Consider the following 27,662-nt stretch of genomic DNA (forward strand, 5'->3'; position numbering starts at 1 on the left):
ATTAGAGAAAGGGTATGCTTACCGGTCCTTCAAATGTTTTCCCGTATATCAGCCAGTACAGGGTAAGCAGCACGACAAAGATTCCAATCACGACCGAAACGTAATCTGCGTTTCCGCGAATTAGTACATGCAGCATTGTTATGAAGGTAGAATCCATACTCATCGAGCTAGCGGTAACTGGAAGCGCAGGCGGGAAACAGAAGAACTGGAAGCTCAATGTAAGTAACAATGGGAGAAAGGTCATGATGCCTGTATCCACTTACAACCGAGGTCACTCCCACATACAAGACCGAGATCCAGTTCAGAATAAGCCCACGACGTTCGCCAAGTCTCCAGGGTGTCTCAGATGTTTGAAATTTGGTCACGGTCTTTCTTCCCCGAATGATGATGACTAGAAGCGGAAATGCGTAGGACGCGTTCAAAAAGATGGTGCATGAGGCAACAAAGGCGTTGAAGGCCACCGTCGGCCCCAAATATAGCAGCCCAAAGACGGCATTGAAGACGAAAGAGACCATGATAGTCCGAACGGGAACTTCCAGTGTTGGGCTGATGTGGCTGAAGTATTCATGGAAGACGATGCCTTTGTCTCGGGCCATCGCGTATAGCAATCGACTCGCGCTCGTAACCGATCCATTCGTTCCATGGATGAAGCATATCGCGAGCATAAGACTGATGAAGCACGTTCCTGCTCGACTTCCGGTCGCTTGGAGGATAAGTTCGATGATGGGCATTCCGGTCGAGGTCGTTACGATTGCTTGGAGGTCGGTGAGGCAGAAGAGGATGACGAGGATAAAGACGGTTCCTCTGCGAAGAATTAGTTTGCGACTTGAAGCAGGTTTGCTTGACTTACGTGGTACCTCCAACACCGACTGCATACACCATCGCCAAGGGAGCGTCGTGAGATGGGTCCGGCATTTCTTCCGTCATGTGGAGAACGGCATCGAACCCGATCAAAGAGAGGGCAGATTGGAGAAGACCCAAAATCCACGCCACTCCATCCGTCCATCCTGTTTCGTTCTCAAAGGTCGTAAACACAAATTCGGCGTTGGTCTTGTCCGAAGTCGTGAGCATAACGATGCTGAGAATGACGACGCTCAGGATAGACCAGTAGAGAGCCATGTTGTTCCATGCGCCGAGGATCTTGTTGCATGTAATCATCGAGACGGTCGAAAATGTCAGGATGGCCATGAAGATGAGGTAGGTTTTCCAAGCTTCGGCAACGTATCGTCCGTCCGAGGCCACGACGCTGGCTGCTGAGATAAATTGCGCTGTGCCCAAGTTAGTTGGTTCATCCAAACACCAGAAAGACCCAAATTACCTGCAAAGTAGCCTTCTGTTGTTACCAAAGTGAGCCAGCCAGCAATGTTAATCCAGCCGGCCCAGAAGCTCTGTTGGTCGTCATCAGCATGCTGCCCCACGTCCGGACCCAAGCCGTCTTACCAAGAGCTTCCGCCACTTCTCTGGACACAGCATGTATACAAAATGGTACTGTCCGCCCGCCGTGGGCCATAGAGCTGCAAGTTCTCCTAGGCTAGACGCCATGGCAAAGTTGCAGATGACGCAGAAGATGAATCCGTACAAGAATGCCACCGAGCCACCTGAAGGCATCACGAGACCTATTGAACCGCCGAGGCAGATCCAGGTACTACACGATCTAGATTAGCACCCTTAAACCACATTTTCTGTATATTAACCTACTTTAGAATAGAAAAAGTCATGGCTACCATGGTCAATTTGGACAGCCGGGGTCTGAGGTGGCCCTCGGCCGAGTGGCTATGTGAAGGACCGGACATGGTGGACGCTTCACGGTAGTGGGGCTTGAAGCGTATTGTTGGTGTACCTTTGGCCGTAGAGGTGCTTTAGAAGAGAGAGCATTGAAGTTGTTATATGTCGAGAGGTAGGTGGAAATAGAGTTCGACGGGCCAGGCGAGGTGCTGGATTTACATATGCTGCTGGCCGACAATCTCAGATCCCCTCACGGAGTGACATGCCTCGGAGGCTACACCTTACCAGAGTTCCCCTAGCAAACAGGATCAAACAGCCGACTAAGATGCAATGCCCGTGAGTCGAGCATGACGCGAAGGGGTGGTATCTGATGCTGCATGGGGGCTCGCAAAACCTGGGGTAAGATGCTGTACCATGACTAGCTCACCTTGGCCCGCCAAACACAAGCCGCGATACGATCAAAACCAAGCCTCCCCGTTTGAATCCTTCACGTAATAACATCGCATTACCCCGGATTTCAACATCTCTAACGCCCGCAATGAGTGGCGATCGTGTTCCAGACTGGACCTGTGTAAGTCAGAGACTCATCTCAGCAGATGGAGAAAAGTTAAACACCCCCGCGCCTGGACCCGCCATTTCGGTAGAAGGAGGAATTTCAGTCTAAAATTACTGCTTCGAGTTAGACTCCCACTGTCGCTCCTGACGCCGTCGCTACCAGCTGATCTAAGGCGAGGGGTGTATGATTCGTGCGATTGGCTTCTGACTAGGACGGCATTTCGTTAGAACGGGCTGAGTAGAGAGCTAGAGGCTTGTTTTTCTCGTCAATCTGTGATAAATATCCAATCTGGAAATTACAGCCAGATCTGCGAGAGCCATCATTCGGAAGCGGTAAAGCTTTTCCCATCAACTCTTATCCTTTGTAGATAAGTTATTAAAGGGGAGACGTGTTATCTTCGAATGCGAAAATATGCCTTCTGAGATATCGACTGACTGTATCTTGAGGGGATTCGAGTGTGCCGAAGAACCGAGTTGGCGTTGAGAAGTCTCAAGATGCTTGATTGCTGGCCGATAGCTCGCATAGTGGTATCCTCGGGGCACAAGAAGCGTGTTTTCGTTATCTCTGTGATCCGTATCCAAGTCAATATTGGTGACGAAGATGTGCTGTCGTAACACCAACTCGTAAAGTTTGAGTGTCCATCCGTGAGACCGAGCTCAGATGACAGCCCAGATAGGTTCTCGCGGCATCTTATCTTGGTCGAAAGCGATAGTATGCCAAATTTTTCCGCAAACAAAAGATAATGTGTAGAAAGTAATGTGATCTCCATGATTTTCGCATGCTGAGCTTGTTCGAGTGGCCCGATCTCGGCGTCTCGACCTCGGATGTTGACCGGTTGGTTCGAAGTCATCTGTTGAAACGCTGATAAAAGACGGTCGTTATCCACTCTACGGAAACATTATTTGCGGCGCATGGAGCAGTATGGCACGCGAAAAAGTCCCCAGTAGAGATGTGGTTTGCAGTTGGCCATGTCCTTGAGCACACGAGGCGACACGTTCCTAGCCAATGAGAAGCCGGTTCTCGATCAGTGACACAGGGTGACCTTGGTCAAAGAAAAGATATATCCTGTCGTCGAGAGTGTTCTGATGTTCAACTGTTGCCGCATCTTGGCGTTGGTCGGTGTTGTTATTTGTTGTTCCTCATGTCCTGGCTATATCATCTTTTCCTCCACGCTGCACAACTGTCCGTATACGAGAGAGTGCACCTAGGCCAAGATAGACACTTCATGACATGTACTTGTAGTATATTTCTTGTATGCATTTTGTTGTTGGGGGACTCGAAGTTAAATGCTGTTATGTAGGCCCTGAACTGTGGGGTTGGATCGAGCCTTGGTTGCTTGGGTGTGAGTAAAGCATGCTGGGCCTTTCTTTAGGGCACTAGGAGGCGCCCCCCTTCCAAAAAAGACTTGGAAAAATCATTTGCCCTTCGATCTGTTGTGTCATCTACCCAACCAAGGTCGTCCTGATGTTTGGTGTTGGAGTGTTTGGGTGTTGGTGGGGAACAGATGATCCTCGAAGGCTTGAATGCAACGTTTTAGAGAAAAGACGGGCAAAAGATGGCAGGGCATCTTTAATTATAACTTTGAACCCTGACGAGTTGTTCTCAGGAGCTCTACCAATTTGGGCAAAGTGATCCGGGGTCCTGGACTTGGCACCCATTATCTCCTTGCTTGCGCGCGCAGGGACCTGCCAAACCAATTATGATTAGTATACTCACTAAAGTTAAGTTAAAGAATTAACCTATTCCTATATTATGCTTATAGAGTCTTAGATAGTGCTCTAATAACGGGGATGAGTGTGATCTTGCAGTCCCCGGACGTACACAAGCCGTGGACCTCGCCGCCGTGTTAAACTTCCTATTTTGGACTACGGCATCGCCACCCGCCGTCAACCGGCCTCAAAACGTTACTAGATCTGGCTCTGTAAAGCGAGTCTTGTATCGTTACTCGTGAAGATATAAGCGCCGATTCTACTAAGTCCATGTAATTCATTGGCCATGTCTATGACAACGTCGACGTTTATAGAATTACCTTCCTACCAGTTTATTTGCCAATCACGCAATACGTTCTAAATAAAGTTTAGCATACATGAAGACATGGATAGGGATATGGGTCTTTGGCTATGCCGGTGATTTGACAAATTCCCAGGCTTGCCAAGCAATCTGGTACAAGTAATGGAAGCCTTGCTGAGGCTGAGAAAGGAAGTCAGCTTATGCGTCCGACGTGGTCGCGTGCTATTGGCGCGTGGAGGGCGAGGGTGCGGGATTTCACCATCCCCTGTCAGCTTTATCTTTCGTGAAATACATGTCCTTCCATCAACTCTAGATGCGCCTGCGTCACACAACCATTGGCCCAACGAGCGCCATAAACTCTTGAATTCACTATTTGCTCTGTTTAGAAGACTCGAAACCTAAGACATCGAAGCGTAAGAACCGCCAAGAGCCTGTCAGAGCACTGCACTTCAGCAATCAGCCTCAAGACTAGTACCCCGAGGTTGACCCAACATTTCTTGCACCACAAACAAGGCAGTCAAGTTTTGTTTTGAGTAATTTTGGCCTCTGGTTTCTACCAAGCAATCTTATCCCGCCAATATCCTCGGCATGGATGAGGTTGAGTCATCCTTCTCTTCATGCTCCTCTTCCCTGGGGCCTCCAAAGCCTGAGGATCTCTTGGAGTGGCTGATCCCCGTCGCCTACGACCAGCAACAAGCCGAGTTCACTCACAGACGCCATCCTGGGACGCTTCAGTGGTTTCTCGATTCTGACGCATACCAGAAATGGATACATGCACACTCAGATGCGGAGCTCGACGTGCAGACACAAGACCTCCGCACGCTCTTCTGTCCAGGCTCAGAAGGTGCAGGAAAGACGATCCTCACATCCGCAGTAGTCCAGGACCTTGGCCATCGTTTCCAGCGGGGCGCCAATTCGAATGTAGGCATCGCATATTTGTACTGCTTCTACGATTGCCAGGGGCAACAGTCTACCACAAATCTTCTCCTCGCTCTTTTGGAACAGCTCCTTCTGAACTCCCCTCGTAGCTCACCCCCAACCCGGCTTTCAGACCCCACACAAAACAGATTCGCCAATCCGCCGTCCCTAGTCGAGATCGCGGAGGCATTCAAGGAAGTCATTGCGAGATATGATCGTGTATTCCTCGTCATAGACGCGCTGGATGAATGTGCATCTGAAGTCAGAACTCAACTGCTCAAACAGATAAAAAGACTCCAAACTGACAAAAGAGTACATCTTTTTGCCACGTCCAACTCCGATTCCGATTTCAATCACATGTTTGCCAACGCACCTTCGTTAGAGATCCAGGCTGATCCAGAGGATGTGCGATCGTATCTGGAACTGGGTATGGACGAGCTGCCAGCTTTTGTCAAACGAGGCCCTGCCCTCAAGGAGGAGGTTGAGGGTACCATCATCAAAGCCGTTCCAGGGAGGTGTGTTACCCTGCCCTTTTCAACTTTTGGTCATTTAGCTAACCTCAACTGTCTTCCAGCTTCCTCGCACCGGCTCTACAACTCAAGTTCCTAGCCACTATGTCGCCAAGCGAAGATCCTCGAACAGCGCTTGAAGATGTGGCAAGGGATTGGGTCTCGGACCATTACGACGCTCTGTACGAAGCGTTAATGCGTCGGATCGAAAACCAGGCCCCTGACAAGGCCACTCTTGCCAGAAAAGCACTGTCGTACATGGCATGTGCAAGGTCTCCGTGGACTGCTGCTGAGCTATGCCATGCGCTTACAGTAAAGGTTGGAGATACCAAGGTGGACTCGAACGCCATGCCGTCCCTCCAAGCTATCATGGCCGCATGTTCGGGGATGATGGTTGTTATTGGCAGCGAGGAACGAGATGAACACGACGAGACAATGAATCTAGACAAGGATGGTGACAGTGACGAGGCCGCCGTAGCTCGACTGGACCGCATCGCGGTTCGATTGGTCCATCGCACGGCTCATGAATACCTCCAGCGAACCAGCGAGCGGTGGCTTCCGGAAAAGGACAAGCTGATGGCAACCTCTTGCATGGCGTATCTGTCTCTTCACTACTTCTCTGACGGCTCCTGTTCCCAAAAAAGTGACCTGGAGCTGCGACTGCGTATCGTTCCGTTGTACTACTATGCCGCGCTGCACTGGGAATTCCACGCCCGAGTAGCTCTTGGAAAGTTCCCAGATTTGGCCAGCATTGAATTCGAGTTTCTGGGTTCTATTGCGCTTATTGAAGCGGCCTGTTGTTTAATGTGGATGGCAGAGCAGTGGCCAGAAGATGATGAGGACAAATTTGGGGATTTTCCTCGTGGTATGAATGGGCTTCACATCACAGCATACTTTGGGATCACCAACCTCGTCTGCGCACTGGGTAAAGACGCAGGCGCAATGGTCAATACCGTGGATGAATGGGGCTTCACGCCACTAGCCTGGGCAGCGAAGAAGGGACATGAAGAAACCGTCAAGGTCATTCTCAAATTCACGGCCACAGATGTCGACGTCAGGGACAATCGAGGTCGGACACCCATATCCCTGGCTGCTATAAGTGGCCATACCGCCATCGTCGAGATGCTCCTGGACCACGGCTCTAATCAAAACTTCAAGGACTTTCGCCAGGAAACCCCGCTATCGCACGCGGTCAAGGGAGGACACACCACCACGGTGGCACTTCTCATCAGGTGCGGCGTGGATTCGAATGTAGTCTCGACTGAGGATAAGCTGGTGCATACGCCATTGTCTCTGGCGGTCATACATGGCCACGATGAGATTATCTCCCTGCTTCTATCCCAGCCGAACATCCAGCCGCGAGCCAAGTTCGGGCCATCAGGCATGAGCTTATATACGCCTTGTACTGCACTAGGGCTAGCTGTGTCCGGTTGTCACTTCAACGTCGTGGAAAGGTTCCTAGCGAACCCTGATATCGCAGCGGCAGCCAGGACGGGCGAGGATGGTGAAATGTTATTACATTTAGCTGTATGGAAAGGTCATGAGGAAATGGTTCGGCTATTGCTGAGCATCGACATCAATGCCAACACCCAGTGTGACAAGGGAGATACGCCGTTGCACATCGCCACTTATAGGTCCCATAGAGCGGCCGATGGCATCGCAAGGCTCTTACTCTCCCAGCCCGATGTGATGCCAGACCTCGTGAACACAGCTGGAAACACGCCCGCGTTATTGGCGGCATCTCAAGGCCGAATTGAGATTCTGCGATTGCTGCTGGAAAAGGGCGTGGATACTGAAGCCAGGAACAAAGGTGGGCTCACGTTGCTCGGGGTAGCGGCTAAGAACCGCTGCCTACCTGTGGTGGAGCTTCTTCTTGCCACGGATGGTGTCGACGCAGATTCGAGAGACGCCGTAGGCTGCACCCCTTTAGCACTGGCCGCTATCACGACACGGGAGGATGGCTTTGATCCTGATACCGAATGCGTCCAAGACAACTCCGGTGTGATTTGGTGCCTCCTGAATTCGGGCCGCGTTGATATCAACTCGCGTGATGATTCAGGTCAAACGCCGCTCATGCATGCCACCCAGGACCATCATGATGATTTCCCCTCTTTCAAAATGCTCTTGAATCACGAGGGAGTTGATCTAGATGCTATGGACAACGGGGGCGAAACGGCACTGTCTCAGGCCGTGATCACGGACGAACAAGACAAGGCGATACTCCTGCTCGATAAAGGGGCTGATCCAAACCTGGTTCGACTTGACAAGGGCGAGACACTTTTGTCTCAGGCAGCCGGGCACGGGATGGTAGAGCTTGTGCGGGCTCTCATATCACATGGTAGAGTGGATGTCCAAGAACGAAATGCTGATGGCCACACGGCCTTGTGCCGGGCGGCGGCGGGAAACAAGGTGCAGGTGCTTGAGCTGTTGCTGGGCGCGGAAGGCGTAGATATCAATGCCAGGTGTGACCACGGGCAGACTCCATTACACCATGCTGCAGAGGCATGGAAGGGAGAGGAAGTTGCTTCGTTGTTGTTGGCTAAGGGTAATCCGGACCTTGAGGTCCAAGACATGGGAGGGAGAACGCCGCTGCACTGCGCTTCCCAACTGGGATCGGAAGCTCTTGTTTCTTTGCTACTAGATGAAGGCGTCGCTAATGCCAACTGTCGAGACCTGGAAGGACGGACCCCTCTGTCCCTTGCCGCTCAGCGAGGGCAATTGCAGATTGTTGACAAGCTGATGTCGCTGAAGGGTGTCATTGCTGATGCGAGGGACAAAACAGGGCGCACGCCTCTATCTTGGGCAGCGCAATCAACGCTCACGGACGCGTCGGCCATTGTCAAGCGGCTCCTCAATACCGAGGGCGTGGACCCAGACGCCGAGGACGAGAAGGGATGGACACCGCTATCTTGGGCGGTTCAAGGCAACAGAGCCAGCGACCTGGTAGATGCGCTATTGGTAGAGGGGGGCAAGAGGATTGATATCAATCACGAGGATCGAAAGGGCCGCACGCCGCTTGCATTGGCCCTGAAGAGGGGTCATGAGGTTGTCGTGGGCCAACTGCGGGCGGTTGGCGCCAGAGAAGAGTGGCTGCATGAGTATCCTGTTTCATTGTTCAATGATGAACACGAGAAGCAGGGTGGCATAGGCATATCCCATGCAGAGCCTGACGGTCCAGTATGTGAGAAGGATGCCGAGTCGCCAAGGGAAAGCGACATAAGGTTGCAGCCTGCCTTTTCTGAAGATGATTTCTTGACAGATTCGTTGGAGAAGGATCGTTGGCAGAGGGAGAGGAGTCGTTGGCTGAGTCCGAATTGGTTTGACGACACTCGAGCAGACACCGACAGCAACGAAAGCGATTGGAGCGGTACGAGTGACGGGAACTATGACAGCATCACCTGGTCGCCAATCGAAACCCAGATCAAACTTGGCGCTCAGGATCATGTCCCCAGCGGCGATGAGGGCAAGGACGTGGAGGGACTCTGCCTCCGATGCAAGACCCTTGATCTCGACCAGCTCTTCTCACGCTGCCCGCCCGGCGGGTTCCGTGCAATAGTAAATCTAGGCGATATCGACCAGAGCTGGGAATCTCGGCCATGTGCCATGTGCAGGTTGCTAGCTGCGGTTCGTCCTCGGGGGGGCACCGAGGACTGTGAGCTATGCGCCTATTCAAGCACTGCCTGGTGGCTATCGAGGGGCTTGCCGTCAGTCATGAATTATTTCATGTCCAACTGGGTTGACACCATGATTGTGGGCATAGAGTACGGGACTTCTCGCTTCAATTCATTCAGCAAGAAACACCCATCTCGCAATGTAATGGCATCCTGGAGGGCGAACGAGGATATTTTGCCTCACGGCTTCATCAGCCGTGTTGGGTCCAACGACCGTTACCGCCTTCGATCGCTCACAGTTCATCAACTACAAGCAGATCAAGTTGACTTTGAGCGAGCTCGTGGCTGGATTGACTGCTGCGCGGCATATCATGGTAGACGGTGTAACCCTAGTACCCGCCGGCCAACAACCTCGTTTCGACTTATTGACTGCATGACGAGAGACATTGTCGATGGCTATTCAGCCATTGATCAGTTCGTCGCGCTTAGTTACGTCTGGGGCTCTTCGACTCGGGAACCAGCCACTGTGGACCACGTTCGCGCCGAAAAGGCCGAGCGTGTCGTCGAGGACGCTATTCAGGTCACCCAAGCGCTAGGATACAGGTATCTCTGGGTCGACCGGCACTGCATTACCAACGAGGACGAGGAGATCCGCAGAAAGCAGCTTTTGGAGATGAATGCCGTCTATGCAAACGCACAGGTCACTATTGTGGCTGCCGCAGGGGAGGATTCAGCCTTTGGCCTACCAGGGGTCAGTCGTCCTCGTCAACAGCCCTGCGCCAGGATTCAAGGCCACACCTTGGTGGCCGTGCCCCCTGAACCGTCCAAAGTCGTAAAGGACTCCATCTGGTGGACGCGTGGGTGGACATTTCAAGAGGGAGTGCTATCCCGTCGCCGTCTAATCTTCACTGAGCATGAGGTCTCGTATGAGTGTCGGGGCATGGTGGCCCGAGAGAGTGTCGAGAAACCAGAGCGCGTCCATCGAATTGCTGCCACACGGTATCCCATACACAACGACTTGACCCTCTTTTCTCGGCGGGGCGATCACAAGTATCACGGTCCCAGCTTCTCTATCTGGACTCACATCTTAGAGTACACCGAGCGGTACCTCACACACGACCATGACATCCTCAATGCCATGCTTGGCATCATGGAAGTTGCCGCGGAAGGAAAGAACCCCGTTTATCACTTATGCGGTGTTCCTATTGTCCCAGGAAGCCCCTATACGACCTACAGACCAACGCTCCTCGAGCGGTTTCTCAAAAGTCTTTGCTGGAAGGTATCAAGTGGGACTCGACGAGAGGGATTTCCGAGCTGGTCTTGGACAGGGTGGAAGGGAAAGGCATCCAGCCCCGTCGTGTTATTAGTCTCTTTCAATCTCGACTTCCCCATCGAGGTCTCCATGGTGCCACGAGATGACCAATCTAGGACCGTATCATGGGCCGAGTTTGAGGCCATGGGGCCGAAAGAGAAAGCAGCCCTGCCTCAAAATTACATCCTGGAGATCACAGGCGTTGCTGCAGATGTTAGCATTCGCTACAAAAAGGTCGAAACATCGTACGTCATCCTGTACAATGGCGATGATGTCCTCAGAGGCTCCGTTACGCTATGCAAAGACCCGGAACGGGACGCCAGCTTTCTACGCCGATTGGCTGAGGAGCGTCTGAGAGCCGTTGTGATTGGTCATGATGCTGGCATTTACCACGGCCCATGGATTCTCCTTGCTCTTGCCAAGGTAGGTGACTTTTGGGAGAGGATAGGTGTGATCCACCTGCGAAGCGAGCCGGTGCTGGACGTTCACGGAGGGGGTTGTAGAAGACAGACGTTTCTTATAAGATAATTTGGAAGTCAATAGGTCGAGATTGAAAAATTGAAAACACGACTGGATAGAGAGGTGAACAAAAGTCAGAGCCTGGATGTAGATGACGAGGTAGAAGGGGGACGCAGGGCGTTTCTCCTCTCTTGGCAGACAATGAGGTCTTTTCTTCTACAAGAAGGCTTACCATCAGGCTTGAAGTCGGTACAAAAGACCCAAACTCTGATTTCAGGTGGTTGAAGACATGTTGAAAAACCACGGAGCCAATCAGGTAGTTGTGGATAAATTGGACGGCTGTGTTGGTTGTCTGTATCTTGGCGACAGGTGATTATGGAGGGCAGGGGACTTTTGTAGCATTCAACACCCTGTCAACACAACTGCTGTGCCGCTTGGTCTCCTTATTTTTAAGCTCAAGACACCACCATTCCTCGGTTATTCAACTTGTCCATCTTCAATCATTCGACATGCCCACCACAACCGAATACTTGGGCTACACCATCACCAACCTCGGTCCCTTGACCACAACCTACACTGCCCCGGCAGAATGCGCTACGGCCACGGATAATATTGAGTTCGTACTGGCAGATGCGCCCTGGATTCCTGGGGCTTGGGGTTACCCGTCATGCGTCCCTGGTGATTATGGAAAATGCATTCCCTCCGGTGCCGCATATGATAAGCTGGCCAAAGAGCACGCCTACACTTGGCAAGAAACTTTCTTTCCATACTACTCTCCAGGCCTTGTCTGTCCCAAGGGATGGACCACTGCTGGCGAATATGCCAAGAGCAAAGGAACTCCAACAGAGGGAATGCTTACCGTACAACCCGAGTGGAGCATCACGGTGCCACAGATACTCGCTCTCACCCCGATTTGGTCCTCGGTTCTAGAAGACTCTGAGACCCTGGTCTATTGTTGCCCTAGGTGAGCGAACTAGGCCTGGTGCCGTACCGCGACGCTGACCATGCTTTGAAGCGGTTACACAGGTGACAACTTTCTGAATTGTCATTCTGTCATGGGTCCCTTTACCGAATTCAGTTATACTATAGGCTGTATTCACACCTGGTCCAGCCCATACTACACGGAGGTTACGGCAACCTTTGACGGCGCCGAGTCACCATACCTCTCAAAGATAAAGATGACGCAACAGCCCGGGACGGATTATTGGGCCGAGACAGCTGAAGAGGAGGATATGGCGGTTGCCACAAAAGTACCAGCTGTGGCGCTGGTGTACCAAAGTTCAGACCTAGAGAAGGCAAAAGCGACTGGTGAAAGCGAGAAGAATGCGGCTACGGCTCTTCTACCTGTGAAAGGTATGATACCGGTGGTGACAGTGGTAGTGAGCATGCTTGCTGGGGCTGGACTGCTGGCACCCTGGTGAGGGAGTGCAGATATATGAGCCTGGACTGGATGTTTACCGTGCTTCAAGCAACTTCATATGATAGAGGAGGAGTTATGAACCTAATACTATAAGAAATAAGTCTTGCAAAACAATAAAAACACCTGCCCTACGCCTTTATCTACCGACCGAAGAACATCATTTTCGACCATCATCGCTATAATTTGATACCATATCCTCTCTCGAGTCCAGATCTTCTAGCGGTATCTCAGCATCTATTATCTTGTATCCCTTCCGCATCCTATACCGCCTTACACCATACCTTATCCCCACGACCATTAACGTGATGCACGCAACCATCACCGTCAAAGATGCCACGAATCTCCATCCACGTAGACAGCACGGGTACCATGACATCAAGAACCCAACAGCCACCTGTATAAACTTCTTGGCCTCGGGGTTGTCAGGAAATAGTCCTTTCCGTACGAGTCCCTTGAAGATTGGACCTTGCGGACCTGAGACGTAGCGCTTGAGGCCAAAGACGGGAACTGTCCTCTGGCGAGGGTCGTCACCGGCATATTGGGTATCACCCCAGATGCCATTGAAGTAGAAAAAGGAGGTGAGGTTCGAATCGTGAGGCGAGGTGGATTCGGGGGTAAACAGGCGGGTCAGCTTGAAACTGGTAGGGTCCATGTGATAGAAGTATGCCGATGAAACGGGGTCCCAGAGCTGGCCAGCATCGCAGAAGTCTAGCAAGACACTGTCATGAACGTGGTCGCTGTAATAGGTAGAGTCAGTTAGCCCTTGTATGCCAGAGGCGGATAGAGAGTATCAACTCACCCCGAAGATGCGAAATTTGCGTGAGAGCCGTATGCGCTGTAGACGAGAGGCTGTAGGCACTTATGTTAGAAACATGATAGCAGCTCATGTTTGCAGGCTATGATAAAGACTCACCCGCTCGTCCTCCAACGAAAGGCGCGTATCATTCCATTCATAGGCAGCACCGCTCGAGTGCTGACTGTAATAAATGCCAGTGGGTTTTCCATCGCGAAAACGAACCATGTTGTGTTCCCTTGAGAGACATGTTAGTCCAAAATGTTGGTCAAAGGGGTAAACCGAAGCTCACCAGTCGCCGACATGGCACCCATAGTGCATTCCATCGGCCATGCCCATTGCGAAGCTGTTCAGCGGCTCTAGGACTTGCGAGATATTTGCTCCTCGATCGTATGAATAGAAGTAGAAGTAGAACACATCGACATCACGGGGACCCTGTTCAACAATAATGACGGCACAGGCTGTCGCGTTGGAGATCCTCCCCATCTCATCTGGTGTCTCTCCGTAGAGCCATGCCGGTAGGGCTGTGATGTCGTCGTTGGAAGTAAGCGCGACGACTTGTTTGGATTCCACATCAACATTGTTGAGTAAGTCTAAATTGTCTAGGTCGAGAGCCGGCAAGCCAGATACGGGCTTTTCGTTAACAGTAGGTGCCGTGCGGCGGACATGCTCAAGGATGTCTGATGGTCGGAATGGGTCTTCTGAATGTAGCCAGACGAGGGGCGCTATCGCGGAGGGTATCAATCAGTTTCTGTTTGGACGTGGCCTGGGTCTCTGATGCCAAGGCGCCGACTTTGAAGCATGCGATGAATGATAAGAGGTGGTTTCATACCATAGCGTGTGATATAATCTGGTACAGTTCGGTTGGCATCGTCTAGGATAGACGAGGTTGCGTGCTGGGCCAAAGTAGGCTTGGAAAGGACCATGAAAATCTGGATCTGGGCGACCAGGAGCCAGACCATCAGCCCCTGGAACGGCCCGAGAGCACCCCGTTGGCGGGACATGAGTGCCCGTCTAACAATGCGACTGTCCAGACCTTGACTATCCGAAGACACAGGTGCAAGTCGCAGTGGGGTGCAGAAGCCGTCTACTCGAGAGTAGGGTTGAGAGGTGAGAAAAAAGAGAGGGAGAAGTCGTCAGGTGCCCTATTCAGGAATAGTTGGAGGCTGTGCTGAGAGAAGATGACAGAAAATGAAACAAGGTGGTAAGGACCAAGGGAACTGAGAGCCTGATAAAACTGCACTGCAACCAGGCTCTCGAGTCGGGGCAGTCAATTTTCCCTTGAGCCCCTGCAAATCTGCCTCCTGCAGCCAAGCCAAGATCCCTCATCAAACCCCACGCCACAGCGCTTAGCAGTGAGATTCCATTTCGTCAAGTTTCGGGAGCCTCGTATCTGTCAGTGAATGATCTAATTGCCAGTTACGTACTCCGTACATTACCTCGCCTTTCTTTTTATGCCACCTTGTCTCACATTCAGCACACCTTTATCACCTCGTTTAGGGTGCCGTCAAAGCTGACATGGTGCGGGGCAACCAGGATGAGTTGAAGCCTTAAACATCCTTCATGCAGGAGACAAGGGTCGACGTCAGGAAGTCGGGGAAAGAAGCAGGGTTTTTATCTTCCTCTGGGGATGAGAAAGGTGGCATCTTGGACCGAGTGTAAGAGTAAGTTTTCTCTATTTAACCTTTTGGCAGACGCCAAAGAAGGTTGTTCTAGATTACGGTGTTTTTCGGCGTTGTGTATGTGTTAATAACCGTGTTTTTTGCTATTGTGGCTGATGGCTTGCTCTCAAACCGTCAGGCCTCATTTTTTTTTCCTCTTTTTTGTGCCGTGTCTTAGCCAAGCCTTTGACATGAGCATCTCCCACGCCTTGAATATGATGGCTACAGAACCCCTTTTGTATTGGGCGCGGATATGTCGTGCAACACATACAACTGTTTTTTGGTAAGTTCTACGACCGATGAAAAGCTAGAGCGATTCCTTTGGCGAAAATTTACAAGACACTAGACATGGGTTTAATCAAGGGCTGCAGAATTTTCGTACAGATTCCGAGCACATTATCATCGCGGCAGGCATTGGACACTGAGAGCCTTGTGGGCTGTGTGACCTGCAGCTACAGGGGGGGGGGCTGCAGCCGATGTTAAATGTGCACCAGTCTGATACGTCGGGGAGGGGAGTTGACATTGGACCAACAAGGCGAGACTTTGGGGAACCAGTCAAACTGGACCGGAACATCTCCGAGTCTCCGAGAAGAAAGCTGAAAGCCACTCTGAGGCAGTGACAAGAATTAACGCATCAAATAATCAAATCAAGCAGGGATGGTGGGGGAGGGGTTCAAATATGAAGGTAGGGGGAAATACGTTGATAATCAGGCTCTAGGAAACGACCCGTGCCCAAGAGCCTCTAGATCCCACATACCGGGGCCGTGGAATCATCTGAACTGTCATACATCATCAGTAGATTAACCCGAGACGTACGACATCCAGCTTAGCCATATAATATTACCCGGCGTCACCTGTCAGTCTCGGCATCTGCTTTTGATCCAGGTCGGACCTGGGGACCAAACTTGAGACCATCATGCCGCAGCAAGCCACAGTCTCTCTTTCCTCTTGCCGGAGCTAGACCCTTGCTTCTTGTCAGCCTCCATCTTCGTGGAGACGAATCAACATTCGCTGCCAAGCAGGAGCTGAAATGCTGTGGTGCCCGGCCAAGATGCAAGTCGAACTTGCTGTTGTTGAGACGTAGCTACGAGCCGAACCACATCAAATTAGATGGCGTCGGAACACCATTTCCGACACACGGATGCAAAGTGCAAGTGTCGCGTTTAATGTACGAAGAACTGGCTCAAACATTCAGAGTGGAAACCTCAGCCATCTGCAGCCCGAAAATAGACGCCAGCCTGATTTCCTCAACTGCCTTGAAGTAGGCACGTTGCCAGTACCTTAAGAAGGCACTCCAACATCTCCAACTTCCATCCATCAAGCTCGCTTCTTTTACAGACTTTGGTCTGTCTTCTGGCTCAGTTATCCCATTGAGGGCCGTGCTTCAACTATATCAAAGAGCACATTACATTTTCAACTTCGAAATATCCTTTCCTTCAATACTTCATCAACCAGTAGCCGTCGCAATGCCGTTCACGAGCCTCAGACCCCACGTCATCCTCTTCCTCCTCGTATGGGCCACCAACGTTGGCTTCACCGTCGCCGCAACGTCCGTCAAGCAGTTTAAACACTGGTATCCGCAGTATGGAGGCATCTTCGAGAACATCATGAAGATGAACTGCACCGCCGAATACGATAAATACATAACCGGCTATAAGAACCATTCCGAGATCGACTGGAGGGCTGGCGGTGGAATATACACTGCCCTGACGCAACCAGTCATCGACTGTCTCCTCGAAAACACGTCCGAGTTCCTCAAGGGTAGCATGACAGGCGCCCAGATCCTACTCGGTGTCATGCCTACTATCATCGCCCTTCTCGGACCATCTCACGACGAGATAGCCATGCTATCGAATGTCGGAAGGAGACCACTGTTGGCCGCCGGGATGGCTTTGGCGTCCCCCTCGGCATACTTCAGCAGAGCATTCGAGTATAAAAGTCCGGCCGAAATCCTCAGCAAAGACGAGCAAAGACTTACCCAGTGGCGCCCACATCGTTCCATGTTGCTGGTCTCGTTTCTGGAATACGCTCTCGTTACTGCAGCCTGTTACAATGTTGTGATAAATACCCTGGAAGTCAGCCGCAAGACTATCAGTTCCTTCTCATCAGATATGGATTTCATGCCGAATCTGTGGTTGGTGCTCGGATTCTGCATCCACGTTTTCAGCGGCGTTGTCTTCCGTCTAAGGCTTCGGGGCTGGAGGGTCAAAGAGAAGAAGGCCAAAGGTAATACGACAGCCTCCAACTTGGACGAAGAAAAAATGACAGTCACCACCTCGGGCAAAGGCAAAACGACAGTCCCAAGCTCGGACGAAGAAAGATCGGTGGACCCCAACTCGGACAAAGACAAAATAAGAGGCGCCGACTCAAATAAAAATAAAACGACAATCGCCAAGTTGAAGGACTCCTTCCACGATGTCGTCGATTCTCTCATCACTTGGATTGAGGGCACCGGACCAAGGCTGGTAGCTATCATTACCACAACGGAATTCGTTCCTTGCGCTGCTGAAGGCTACAGCGTCCGCATTCGGGCGTTCACGGAAACCAAAACGTTTTTGTTCCTGGCGTGGGCACTGTCTACCTTCACTATCCTACACGTGGTCTTCGGAACTCTTGTTTTTGCCAGCATACTTTTTGTCGGTATCAAAGATGCTCTGTCCATTGTTGGCAGGTATATCGCGGCGGTGGTGATTTGTCGCGTCATTCTTATGTATGAGTTGGCTGGTATGAGGGAATGCTGGGGATGTCTAAATGGCAATAACCCTGACGGCAAAAAGCCTGCCGACAAAGGCCCCCTTTGTGAGTGTGCAGCGTCATCATCACCAGCCCCCTCTACGTGTGGCAAGGACCCATTATCCTCCTCCTCCTCCTCTGCCCACACCTCCCCCCGCCAAGAGCAGGACACCCAGGGTAGAGAGTGAGACATCTAAGAACGGGTCACTCGCTGCTGTGGCTTTAGGAAGCAGGCCAGGGGGGAATGCTGTTGGTGTTGACATGGTTACCTGTGGAACTGTTGTTTTTGCTGTGCGGCTGGTGGCTAACAACGTCAATCCATGTAACCCTTGAGGTCTTTACATAGAGGTATCAATTCACTCATTCTGACTGACGGCTTGGGGCAAAACATTGGTCATCTACGCTGCGCTCTTGGTGTCGACGTGGTAGTTTCATAGATAGGCTTACCTAACTCCTCATAAAAATGTCATAAAATAATCTAAGAAGTTAGAGTACTTTTGTCTATTTTTATTGCGTTTTCTTCACTAAATTTAGGGGATAATACTCTAATATGTCTGCCCGTTTTGCCGTGGACCTGGGTGGCCCTATTACCGGCCCTGCACCAGACGAACCAACAGTGTGAACGTAGTAGTTTCATATAGACTTAACGTACTTGATAAGCAAGTGAGCCAGTCAAGCAAGTGTGCCAAAAATCCCTCAACCTACATCCTCTCCATTTGATCAATTAATTCTCAACCACCCAGCATGTCACAGTCTAATTGTGAGGCTAGAATGCTTCTTGCCCTTCGGGCCCTTCAAAATAACCCAAAACTAAGCCTCCGACGCGCCGCAGATACATATGAGGTTAATCGAATGACATTACGTCGCCGACAGCACGGCATTCAATCTCGACGCGATACTATCCAGAAATCACGTCGGCTATCTAATCTAGAGGAAGAGATCATTATTTACTTTATTCTCGACCTAGATTCGCGAGGATTTCCTCCCCGGCTACGTGCTGTTAAAGATATGGCTGATCAACTGCTTGCCGACCGCGACGCGTCACCGGTTGGCACGCGTTGGGCTCATAACTTCGTCAAGCGACACCCAGACCTTAAGACGCGTTTCTTTCGTAAATACGACTATCAGAGAGCCAAATGCGAAGATCCAACCATTATCCGCGATTGGTTTCGGCTTGTGGCGAATACAATCGCGAAGTACGGCATCCGATCAGATGATCTCTATAACTTTGATGAGACTGGCTTTCTTATGGGCATGATTGCAAGCGGAATGGTTGTCACAGGTGCAGAAAGGCGTTCAAAGCCGAAATCAGTGCAGCCTGGAAACCGGGAATGGATTACAGTCATTCAAGCGATTAATGCGGAAGGCCAGGCGATCCAGCCGTTCATCATCGGTGCGGGCCAATATCACCTCGCCAACTGGTACCGAGAAAGCAACCTCCCGGGCGATTGGGCCATTGCGACGACCCAAAATGGCTGGACCGATAATGAGACTGGTCTAGAGTGGCTAAAGCACTTTGACCGGTGTACAGCTAAGCGATCAAATAGTCGCTATCGTCTCTTAATCCTTGATGGCCACGAAAGTCACCACTCCATCGAATTCGAGAGATATTGTGAGGAAAAGAAGATCATCCGGCTTTGTATGCCACCTCATTCCTCTCATCTGCTCCAGCCCCTTGACGTCGGGTGCTTTAGCGTGCTGAAGAAGGCTTATGGTCGAGAAATAGAGCATCTGATCAGATGTTCTATAACCCACGTTTCAAAGACGGAGTTCTTTCCGGCCTTCCACGCCGCACACAAGGCCACTATGACGGAAAGAAATATCAGGGGGGCTTTCAAAGGAGCTGGGCTTGTTCCTCTTGACCCAGAAACTGTGATCTCAAAGCTTGATGTTCAGCTACGGACGCCAACGCCGGTTGAGGAGGCAGCTGAGCCGTCGACCCCTTGGGCTTCAAGGACCCCAAAGACCGTGATTGAGGCCGGATCTCAGTCTGAATACCTCGAAAGGCGGATCAGAAGGCATCAAAGTAGCTCCCCAGAGTCAATTTTAGAGGCTCTACAGTCTCTTGCGAAGGGAACAAAGGCTGTTATGCATCGGGTTGCCTTATTGACCGCTGAGAACAAAGACCTTCGAGAGGCAAATAAGATACTAAGCCGGCGGCGGAGGGCAAAAAGGACTAGACTGCAGAAAAGAGGGGTAATGACGGTAGAAGAAGGAAGGCAAGCAATTGATCAAATGGATGTGGATGCGCAGGTAGTGGCCGAATCGTCGAGGAGTGGTGGTCGAGGAAGGTCGGTCGGACCGGGTGTTCGGCGCTGTGGTGTATGCGGCAAGCCCGGCCATAATGCAAGGACCTGTCAGGTAGTGATTGAGACATCTGGGGAAGGGTATAGTGAGTAGTTTTAATTGATTAAATGGTTTATGGTGTTTTTATTGCGATTTCTATCTAGAGGGGGAGGGGAAAGTGGCACACTTGCTTGACTGGCTCACTTGCTTATCAAGTACGTTACCTAAGTCATCATAAAAATATCACAAAATAGTCTAAGAGGTTCGCGTATTTTTATTATTTCCATTACATCCTCTTTACTAGATTTAGAGGAGAATAATCTAATATGTCCGTCTGAATATGTCGTTTTGTCGTGGACCCGTGTGCACTAACGGAGCTTCTTCCAGTAGAGAGCATCCACCTTGACAGTCCCAAACCGCAACAACGGCCACGACTGCACCCTCATTCGCAAAGTCCTTCGCCACGTAGCAAGGAGATTCTGATCGAACGACGCCATGTGTGGCTCCCTCTGCTGCGAACACAGCATGTAACAGAAAAGTCCGGGATATGATAGACAGTGCCTTGTGTAAGATGGCCAAAACGCGGACTGGTGGCTTGCATCGAGGCTGCGGATGAACTTGATGATGGTCTGTACAAGACCGCGAGAAGCTTGCAGCACGGTTCCTACAGACGGTTGGAGATGGTCTAGGTGGATGCTGCTGTTGATGATGGGGCGTAGGAGAGCGCGGAGAACTAGGATGTGTGTTGTGTAGTAGGCGACGTAGAGTGAGGCGTGGCTCTTGACAGAGTCGTCTGCCTCGGCGTCTTCTGCCGTGGGCTGGATGTGAAGAGACTCGGGAAGATTTTCCAGCCAGTCTAGTAGTTTCTGACGGGGGCCACGGGCCTGTTCGATTAGAGTGTCTAGTGTCTGTGGCCGAGACACGGCACGCAGAGAGCTGCAGTCCGCTTCGTCAGTCATCTTCATGCATCAGGTGTCTACGGTATTGGCAAAAGTACTCACAAGAATCGCCGACATACGCTCATTGAAATGCCTGTCAATGAGCACATATGTATGAAATAGTCGGGATCTTGATGGCCAGTATCGTCAAGATGACCAATATTTGCATCAATAACAAAGTCGTCAGGAGTCGGAGGCGAAACGTCCCAATCGTCGTCATGTAGCATCGATGATCTACCATGAGTAATGGATCGCCAAGTATGCTCAACGACAACAGTCCACCATAATCGTCTACGCAGTCGAATCTCCCACGGTGGGAGGTTCCATCCCGTCGGGTCAACATTCAAGCCCAGTGACTGCGCCATGGCAAGCATGGACGCTGCAAGCGACCAAAAGAACGGGCTCTCTACCACAGCGGTGTCGAAAGGCATGTGGTTGATAAGTAGGATGAAGATTTGAATGGTCGATAGTCTGGGGAAGTGTAGCTCTCTTTGAAGACAAGTGTATGAGATCTTCCAGAGAGCATCGATGCTTGGTTTTGAGTAAGCGCTGCTAAGACACAGCTTCTCGTCCCAGGCTGTAAAAGGTGAAGCCAGTGCATATATGCCTGCGAGAAGTCCTGTAGGTGCCTCTGCTACAAAGGCTTCTATGTCTTGTAGCACCAGTGATCGGGAAAGGATGGGTAGAGACTCAAAGATGAACCGAAAGTATCTAGGCTGTGTGAGCATGATCAAAGTGGAGAGTATAGATCACATACAGTTTCACCAGCGCAACACCTGCAGTTTTGTCAACCAGTTTCTCGAGGTTCTCCCGATCATCATTCGTCGACATGCACTCGTCAATGACTCGGCGTGCTTCGATGGCTGTCTCAGTCTGGCTCTGTAGAAAGTGGAGCGGGGGGTATCCAGGTACTTCGCCACTCCTCGCTGAGAACCTGCGGTAGGTGACTCGGAAGAAATCGACTTCCTCCTGGTCATTGTATGGAAAGTGCTCGAGACCGAAAGGATCTGACTCATTCGAATACCCGATGAGCTGGGTGAAGTGATCGGGTCTTTGGTCGAGAGAGAGTCTTTCCAATGGTATGCTAGGACTCGCTGGTGTTTCTGTAGACATTCGGTTCACGGCTTCCACGTTTTGCAGATCGTCCAAAGGGCTCTCACCCTCAAGAGGTCCGAGATCTGGTAACTGGCCGTCTCCAAGAAATTGAAAAGCCCCGTCACCTCTCTCGATACTTGGTAGGGCTGTGTGGTTCATCGAGAGGTCCCAGTCCATACCTCCATGGCTTGACCACATGGCATCCGAGATGATTGTGTCGAGACGAGGCAAGTCCTCGCCTGCGACTTGGTCAGCTTGAACATGTCCACCTAAGCCCAAGTTAGTCGAGAGTAGTCAAGTGAGCTAGGTGAAGTCTTTTAATACCCGTTATTCCCAGCATTTCCTGGTGTCTACTGTCATCTACCTGCTGCTCTGAAACTTGGATAGTGTCGGTAAAAGCCACAGACTCCCTTGCTGGGGGAGCCACCGGAGGCGTGCCCCCGCTCTGAGCTCGAGAAGCTCTATCGCGTTGCTTCTTCCCCGGATTGCCTACAAAAGTGCACAGCCGCGATGTCCGCTCGCAGAGCTGGCATGGTTGCCCTGGCTCCGGGATGTTGCAGAGCACCTTGCGAGCGCGACACAGGTCGCATGGCCGTTGCGACTTGGACCGATATCGCCGCGAGCCGGCGACGGCACGAGTGTTGGGTTGTGATTGTAACGGAGGCGTTGTATTGAGCTGGGTATCATATTGGTCCATTACTTATGCAGGCGTTGATCTTTTTCTTCAGACCCCGCGTAATCAAGCTTCCCTTGGATCATCATCAGACGGGGTCAATCTGGCCGGGTCAATCTGGCCGGGTCAATCTGGCCGGGTCAATCTGGGCACGTGACAGTGGTCACATGACGCTACGCTCTAGCTTGACTGCATCTCGGCAAGACTCGGCTCTGACGTTTTGGTCAGAGGCTTGATTGACAGGATAGCATGGAACACTTCCAAATCCCAGCCACGAGTATCAATCCCAACCGTCATTAATATCAGCTTGCACAACGGGAATTTCTATGTCTCATACATGTTTTATCTTTAGTCCTCATAAAACCTAGCATAAGTACATACAAATACGTTATCCTCCCAAGTTTCTGCTTCTATAGGGTAGTCTACTTAATTTGGTAGTCTCATACAACGTCAACCTCGAGATACGCTAAATTGTGAAAGCACATGAATCACAATTCGCCCGAATTCCTGATTGAGTGGTTTACAATTCGGCTCAAATATTTATACAATACTACTTAACTCTCGTTGATACATCGTGATAAAGACTGACGAGGCCCTTTGGAGAAACGTATTGCAATACACGACCCGACGGGCTTTCTAAATACTAGTCCTTTTTATCTTATCAGAACGAACACACATTGTCGGGATGAATGTCTCGCTTCTAAGAGGGAAGATATACACTACAGATGAGTCGGTACATCGAAGGTTTTTGGTGTGGTTCGCTATCACATATCGATCCATCAATCATCTACAGCTTCCAGGGATATGCAGCTTCGGGAGAAGCATAGTGTAGAATGACAATTTCATATCTTTTAACACAAACAATCTTTTGGCATAATATACACTAGTTTAATTAAAGTCTCCGCGTTTCGCCCGCACCTGATCATATCTCAAGACAGCCCCAAGGAGGACACTTGCACCAAGAGCACTGCATCAAAGTTAGCAAAAGTCTATACCAAGGCTGATCTACAAACTTACCAGTCTTCTGCTGAGCAGTACTCTGTGGGGTTGTGGCTAATTCCTGAGCGTGTGGGTGTGAAGATCATGCTCGTAGGACATCGCACACTTGTGTAACAGCTGTCGTGGCCAGCACCGCTGATCATGGGCTTATACAGCTTCTCCCCTGAAGCAAGCTGGGGTAGTGTCGAGCACACATCAGCGGCGCTCTGCTCAACGACAGAAATGCACTCCTTGCTAAACTTAACGGCAGGGCTGTCGACCAGCAACTCCCACTCGACCTCGCAGCCCTTTTCGCTGTCGTCACGCGAGATGCGGAGGAACTCGGATTCGCACTCCTTGACCATCTGGGCCAGTGTGTCATCCTTGACATGGCGCACGTCAAGGGTGAAGGTAACGGTGTGTGACATTGTGTTGACGGTGCCGGGGTCTGTGGTGAAGATTCCGGTGGTTGCAAGGCCATCGAAGCGCTTGGCGATGGCGTTGGCGGCGACGAGCATCTTGGATGCGCACAGGACAGGATCTTTGCGGGCGTATAGGGGGGTTGTGCCGGCGTGGCTATCCCTGCCCTTGACGGTGATGTTGAACCACTTGAAAGCCTGGACGCCGTGGACAACGCCAATCTTAAGACCTTCGTCCTCTAGGATGGGTCCTTGCTCGATGTGGAGCTCAAAGTGTGCCGCGAATGGGTTCGAGAGATATGACGCCGCGTGCTCGCCTGTGTATCCTATCCTGTCAAGCTCCTCCTTCATAGACTTGGGGTTGCCATCGGTGGCCAAGCTTAGGACCTCCTTTAGGTCCCACGCGGTCTGGAGGGGAATCACGTCAGCCCAGACGCCTGATGAGACAGCCATCTTGGGGAATCGAGCACCCTCCTCGCTGCGAGGCTCATTAGTAAGTGAATTTGAACGGAGACTAGTGAAACATACTTTGTCCAGTTGACCACGCCGACGGGTCCCTCAGTCTCCCATCCGTTGTCATTCAGAGTTCGGAGGACCTCAAGACCAGACACCACTCCCAAGATTCCGTCGTAACGGCCACCAGTAGGTTGAGTGTCCAAGTGAGAACCCATCATGATGGGCGGAACAGCGTTGTTCTTGCCAGGCCGAATGGCAAATAGGTTGCCCATCTGGTCATAAAAAGTCTTGCAGCCAAGAGACTTTGCGTAGGTCATGAACCAGTCCCTAACTTGCTTGTCCGAGTCGTCAAGACTCAGTCGAGCCATGCCGGTCTCGGTAGAGGCCCTGACCTAGGTTAGCACTAGGTGAGACCAGGGGGGTAAGGGGCATAACTCACTTCCCCCATCTGTGTGCAGCGCCAAATTGGCAACTCTCGTGCAGTGACTGGGCGAGACGAGCCTCGCTGACCTTGACGGGAGGTAGATTACTGAGTGAACCCATAGTGAAGATGTGACCCTTGTTAAGTTCTAAACAGACTTTGGAATAGTAGACTTAGGATTGTAGGAATGATAGTGAGACAGGCCTAATACTTTGTCCAGCAGATAGCATGTCTAAATAGAACCAGTCGGCATCCAACCGCGGCCGATGGACGCCGTCTCCAAAGCTTAATCCACCGCCGGTCATAACCCAGATTGCTGGACACCGACGGCGGTGGGAGGCGGGGGAGAAGTGGGTCCATATCGCCCGTCGGCCGTCGGCGGACAAGGACTCGGTAGCCGGGTCATGTCATTGTCAACGGAAGCGGCCATTTGGATGCATATGCATGATTGTATTTCCTGGGGAAGAGCGAGGTAAATCTTGCGGGGTGATGGGCTATTACGTACAAGTTTGCAGGTTCCCCGGTTACGGACTCGGTTGCCGGTTCGAGGTGCATGGTAATCCATCATTGGCGGCATGGCTTCAGAAAGGTTGATTGACCATCATCTCCCGTCGGCCATGTTCGCTGAACAAATCACCAAGATTGTATCCTGCAACACTCACGGGTCAACTATCTATCTTTTTATCGGCCGTAAAATATAATCACCTACAGCAGAAATGGACCACTCCGATACGCAAACTAAACCAGCCAACGGACGATGACCCTGTTATCAGAAGAACCCCACCCATTTCCCGACTCAATCCCCAGGTTGCACTGAATCATGGGGAAAGCTCCGCCGTCGGCTGATTACAGTTGGTGAAAAACGGCCTAGATCTGCGCCCTGCGGTTAACCAGCCTAGGAATAGTTAACCCACAAGGATAGTACTCCGTCGTATTCCCACAAATGCTTAAAGAGGCGATCGACTTCCGCTGCACACAAACTCAAACTCGCCTCTTCATCTCAAGACAACCAACAAGGATAGACAATTCTGCCTTGCACTATTCTTCAAAATGGCAACCTCTGAGAAGGAGTTGGAACTCCAGTTTCCTAGAGAGGATGGCAGTGGTGAGACGATGGAGTTGAACAATGCTCAGGAGCAGCGCGTTCTCTCCAAGTTTGACAGATTCGTCATGCCTCAGATGGCCATTCTTGTCCTTTTCGCCTACCTTGATCGAACAAATATTGGTAAATATCGCCAAACGTCCCATATGATGTACTGATTAACTGATTGGGTAACCAGGAAACGCCCGTGTCTTTGGCTTTGAGGACGACACTGGAATGCACGGCACACAGTTCAACGACGTCTCCATGTACTTTTACATCTCATATGTCATATTCGAAACACCCTGGGTCGTCGCCGTCAAGAGATTCGGCCCTGGCCGTGTCCTCGCCATCGCCATTGTCAGCTGGAGTGCCATCACCATCGGAACCGGTTTCGTCCATAACTACGGCCAAGTCATTGCCTGTCGCGTACTCCTTGGTTTCTTTGAAGCTGGTCTCTTCCCAGCTCTTACCTTTACCATCTCCCAGATCTACCCTCCGGCGAATCAAGGCAAGCGTGTCGCGGTCCTGTACATCTCTATTGCCCTGTCCGGTGCGCTCGGTGGTTTGATTGCCTACGGAATTCAGTCTATGGGCGCGCGTCATGGGCTGTCGGCTTGGAGGTGGCTCTTCATCATCGAGGGTGCCATCTCACTGCTAGTCGGCGTCGCATGCTGGGTCAGCCTGCCTACTTCCCCAGAGACGGCGTGGTTCCTCAAGCCTGAGGAAAAGTCGACCATGCTGGTCATCAAGGAGCGGAACCATCCCTTCAAGGAGACTCAGAAGTTCTCGTGGAAGCAGGTCGTCATGGCGCTCACTGATCCCATGGTCTATCTCTCATCTTGTGCCCTATTCTGTTCTTCCATCGCCCTCTTTGGCTTTGGTACTTTCCTTCCTACTCTACTGAAGGGTCTTGAGTCAGTGCTTGTCTCCCATTCGCTTTGTCTGCATGCTAACGAGATGATAGCTACACTTCCCTCCAGGCGAATTACCTCAGCATCCCTGTCTACGTCCTTGCCTCCATCTTTGTAGGCATCACGACCTTTGTCTCTGACAAACTCAACCGCCGAGCAATCTGCCTCATTCATTCTCCTCTTTTGGTCATTACGGGATACGCCATTGCCGTCGGAACTGGTCACAAGGGGGTGGGCTTCTTTGCCATGTTCCTTGTGGGCGCCGGTGTCTACTCTTTCAACACTGTGCTTGTCACGTACGTTCTCTTCTCTCTACAAAATGCTCTCAATACTGACATTCTGCAGATGGGTGTCCAACAATATCCAGCCTGACTACAAGCGATCTGTGGCAATCTCCATGCTCATCTCAATTGGAAATGCGTCTGGACTGGCCGCTTCCCAGATTTATCCCATCAGCGACGCCCCGCGATATATCATGGGAAATGCTGTTTCTCTCGGTGGAGAGGTCATTGCTTTGCTATGCATCGGACTTTTGTATGCGCTTTTGAAGTATCGCATGCGCCAGAAGGAGGGCATGTTGGCTGAGGGCCTGGAGACCAATGGTATGGAGGATGATCGGGGTCTCGGGTTCAAGTATGTGTTCTAGATGCTTTGAGATTTGTAGACATCCCGGGATATACGACGCATAGCATCA

The 27,662-nt window shown here is 51.2% G+C and overlaps 8 protein-coding genes across 8 annotated transcripts; 4 read left to right on the forward strand and 4 right to left on the reverse strand.

Annotated features, from left to right (window-relative positions):
* Nucleotide 1: 1 nt before the first annotated feature.
* On the reverse strand, nt 2-1,793 carry NECHADRAFT_33652 (uncharacterized protein; the record flags this gene model as incomplete). Its single annotated transcript, XM_003046310.1, has 7 exons — nt 2-105; nt 160-205; nt 264-804; nt 851-1,268; nt 1,319-1,388; nt 1,441-1,645; nt 1,699-1,793. The coding sequence occupies 7 exons, from the start codon at nt 1,791-1,793 to the stop codon at nt 2-4; spliced, it is 1,479 nt and encodes a 492-aa protein (XP_003046356.1).
* Nucleotides 1,794-8,190: 6,397 nt separating this feature from the next.
* NECHADRAFT_8936 (uncharacterized protein) lies at nt 8,191-8,460 on the forward strand (the record flags this gene model as incomplete). Its single annotated transcript, XM_003045739.1, has 1 exon — nt 8,191-8,460. A coding segment is annotated over one exon (270 nt), but the record flags the coding sequence as incomplete, so codon positions are not given.
* A 3,149-nt stretch (nt 8,461-11,609) lies between these two features.
* On the forward strand, nt 11,610-12,521 carry NECHADRAFT_90697 (uncharacterized protein; the record flags this gene model as incomplete). The annotated part of the gene is made up of 2 exons (XM_003045740.1): nt 11,610-12,064; nt 12,116-12,521. The coding sequence occupies 2 exons, from the start codon at nt 11,610-11,612 to the stop codon at nt 12,519-12,521; spliced, it is 861 nt and encodes a 286-aa protein (XP_003045786.1).
* A 156-nt stretch (nt 12,522-12,677) lies between these two features.
* On the reverse strand, nt 12,678-14,317 carry NECHADRAFT_75995 (uncharacterized protein; the record flags this gene model as incomplete). The annotated part of the gene is made up of 6 exons (XM_003046311.1): nt 12,678-12,696; nt 12,802-13,257; nt 13,320-13,369; nt 13,434-13,551; nt 13,606-14,038; nt 14,146-14,317. 6 exons carry the CDS (start codon nt 14,315-14,317, stop codon nt 12,678-12,680), a joined length of 1,248 nt encoding a protein of 415 aa, XP_003046357.1.
* Nucleotides 14,318-16,515: 2,198 nt separating this feature from the next.
* On the forward strand, nt 16,516-17,715 carry NECHADRAFT_25871 (uncharacterized protein; the record flags this gene model as incomplete). Its single annotated transcript, XM_003045741.1, has 2 exons — nt 16,516-17,200; nt 17,444-17,715. Coding segments are annotated over 2 exons (957 nt in total), but the record flags the coding sequence as incomplete, so codon positions are not given.
* Nucleotides 17,716-20,269: 2,554 nt separating this feature from the next.
* On the reverse strand, nt 20,270-22,723 carry NECHADRAFT_99091 (uncharacterized protein; the record flags this gene model as incomplete). The annotated part of the gene is made up of 4 exons (XM_003046312.1): nt 20,270-20,952; nt 21,012-21,642; nt 21,689-22,295; nt 22,351-22,723. The coding sequence occupies 4 exons, from the start codon at nt 22,721-22,723 to the stop codon at nt 20,362-20,364; spliced, it is 2,202 nt and encodes a 733-aa protein (XP_003046358.1). The 3' UTR covers nt 20,270-20,361.
* An 829-nt stretch (nt 22,724-23,552) lies between these two features.
* Nucleotides 23,553-25,095, reverse strand: NECHADRAFT_66080 (uncharacterized protein; the record flags this gene model as incomplete). The annotated part of the gene is made up of 4 exons (XM_003046313.1): nt 23,553-23,666; nt 23,717-24,574; nt 24,625-24,939; nt 24,992-25,095. The coding sequence occupies 4 exons, from the start codon at nt 25,093-25,095 to the stop codon at nt 23,588-23,590; spliced, it is 1,356 nt and encodes a 451-aa protein (XP_003046359.1). The 3' UTR covers nt 23,553-23,587.
* Nucleotides 25,096-26,023: 928 nt separating this feature from the next.
* On the forward strand, nt 26,024-27,614 carry NECHADRAFT_33187 (uncharacterized protein; the record flags this gene model as incomplete). Its single annotated transcript, XM_003045742.1, has 4 exons — nt 26,024-26,198; nt 26,254-26,971; nt 27,022-27,264; nt 27,314-27,614. The coding sequence occupies 4 exons, from the start codon at nt 26,024-26,026 to the stop codon at nt 27,612-27,614; spliced, it is 1,437 nt and encodes a 478-aa protein (XP_003045788.1).
* Nucleotides 27,615-27,662: the final 48 nt, after the last annotated feature.

Source organism: Fusarium vanettenii, assembly GCF_000151355.1.
Source record: "Fusarium vanettenii 77-13-4 chromosome 2 genomic scaffold NECHAsca_18_chr2_1_0, whole genome shotgun sequence".
In the NCBI taxonomy this organism is placed as follows: Eukaryota; Fungi; Ascomycota; class Sordariomycetes; order Hypocreales; family Nectriaceae; genus Fusarium; species Fusarium vanettenii.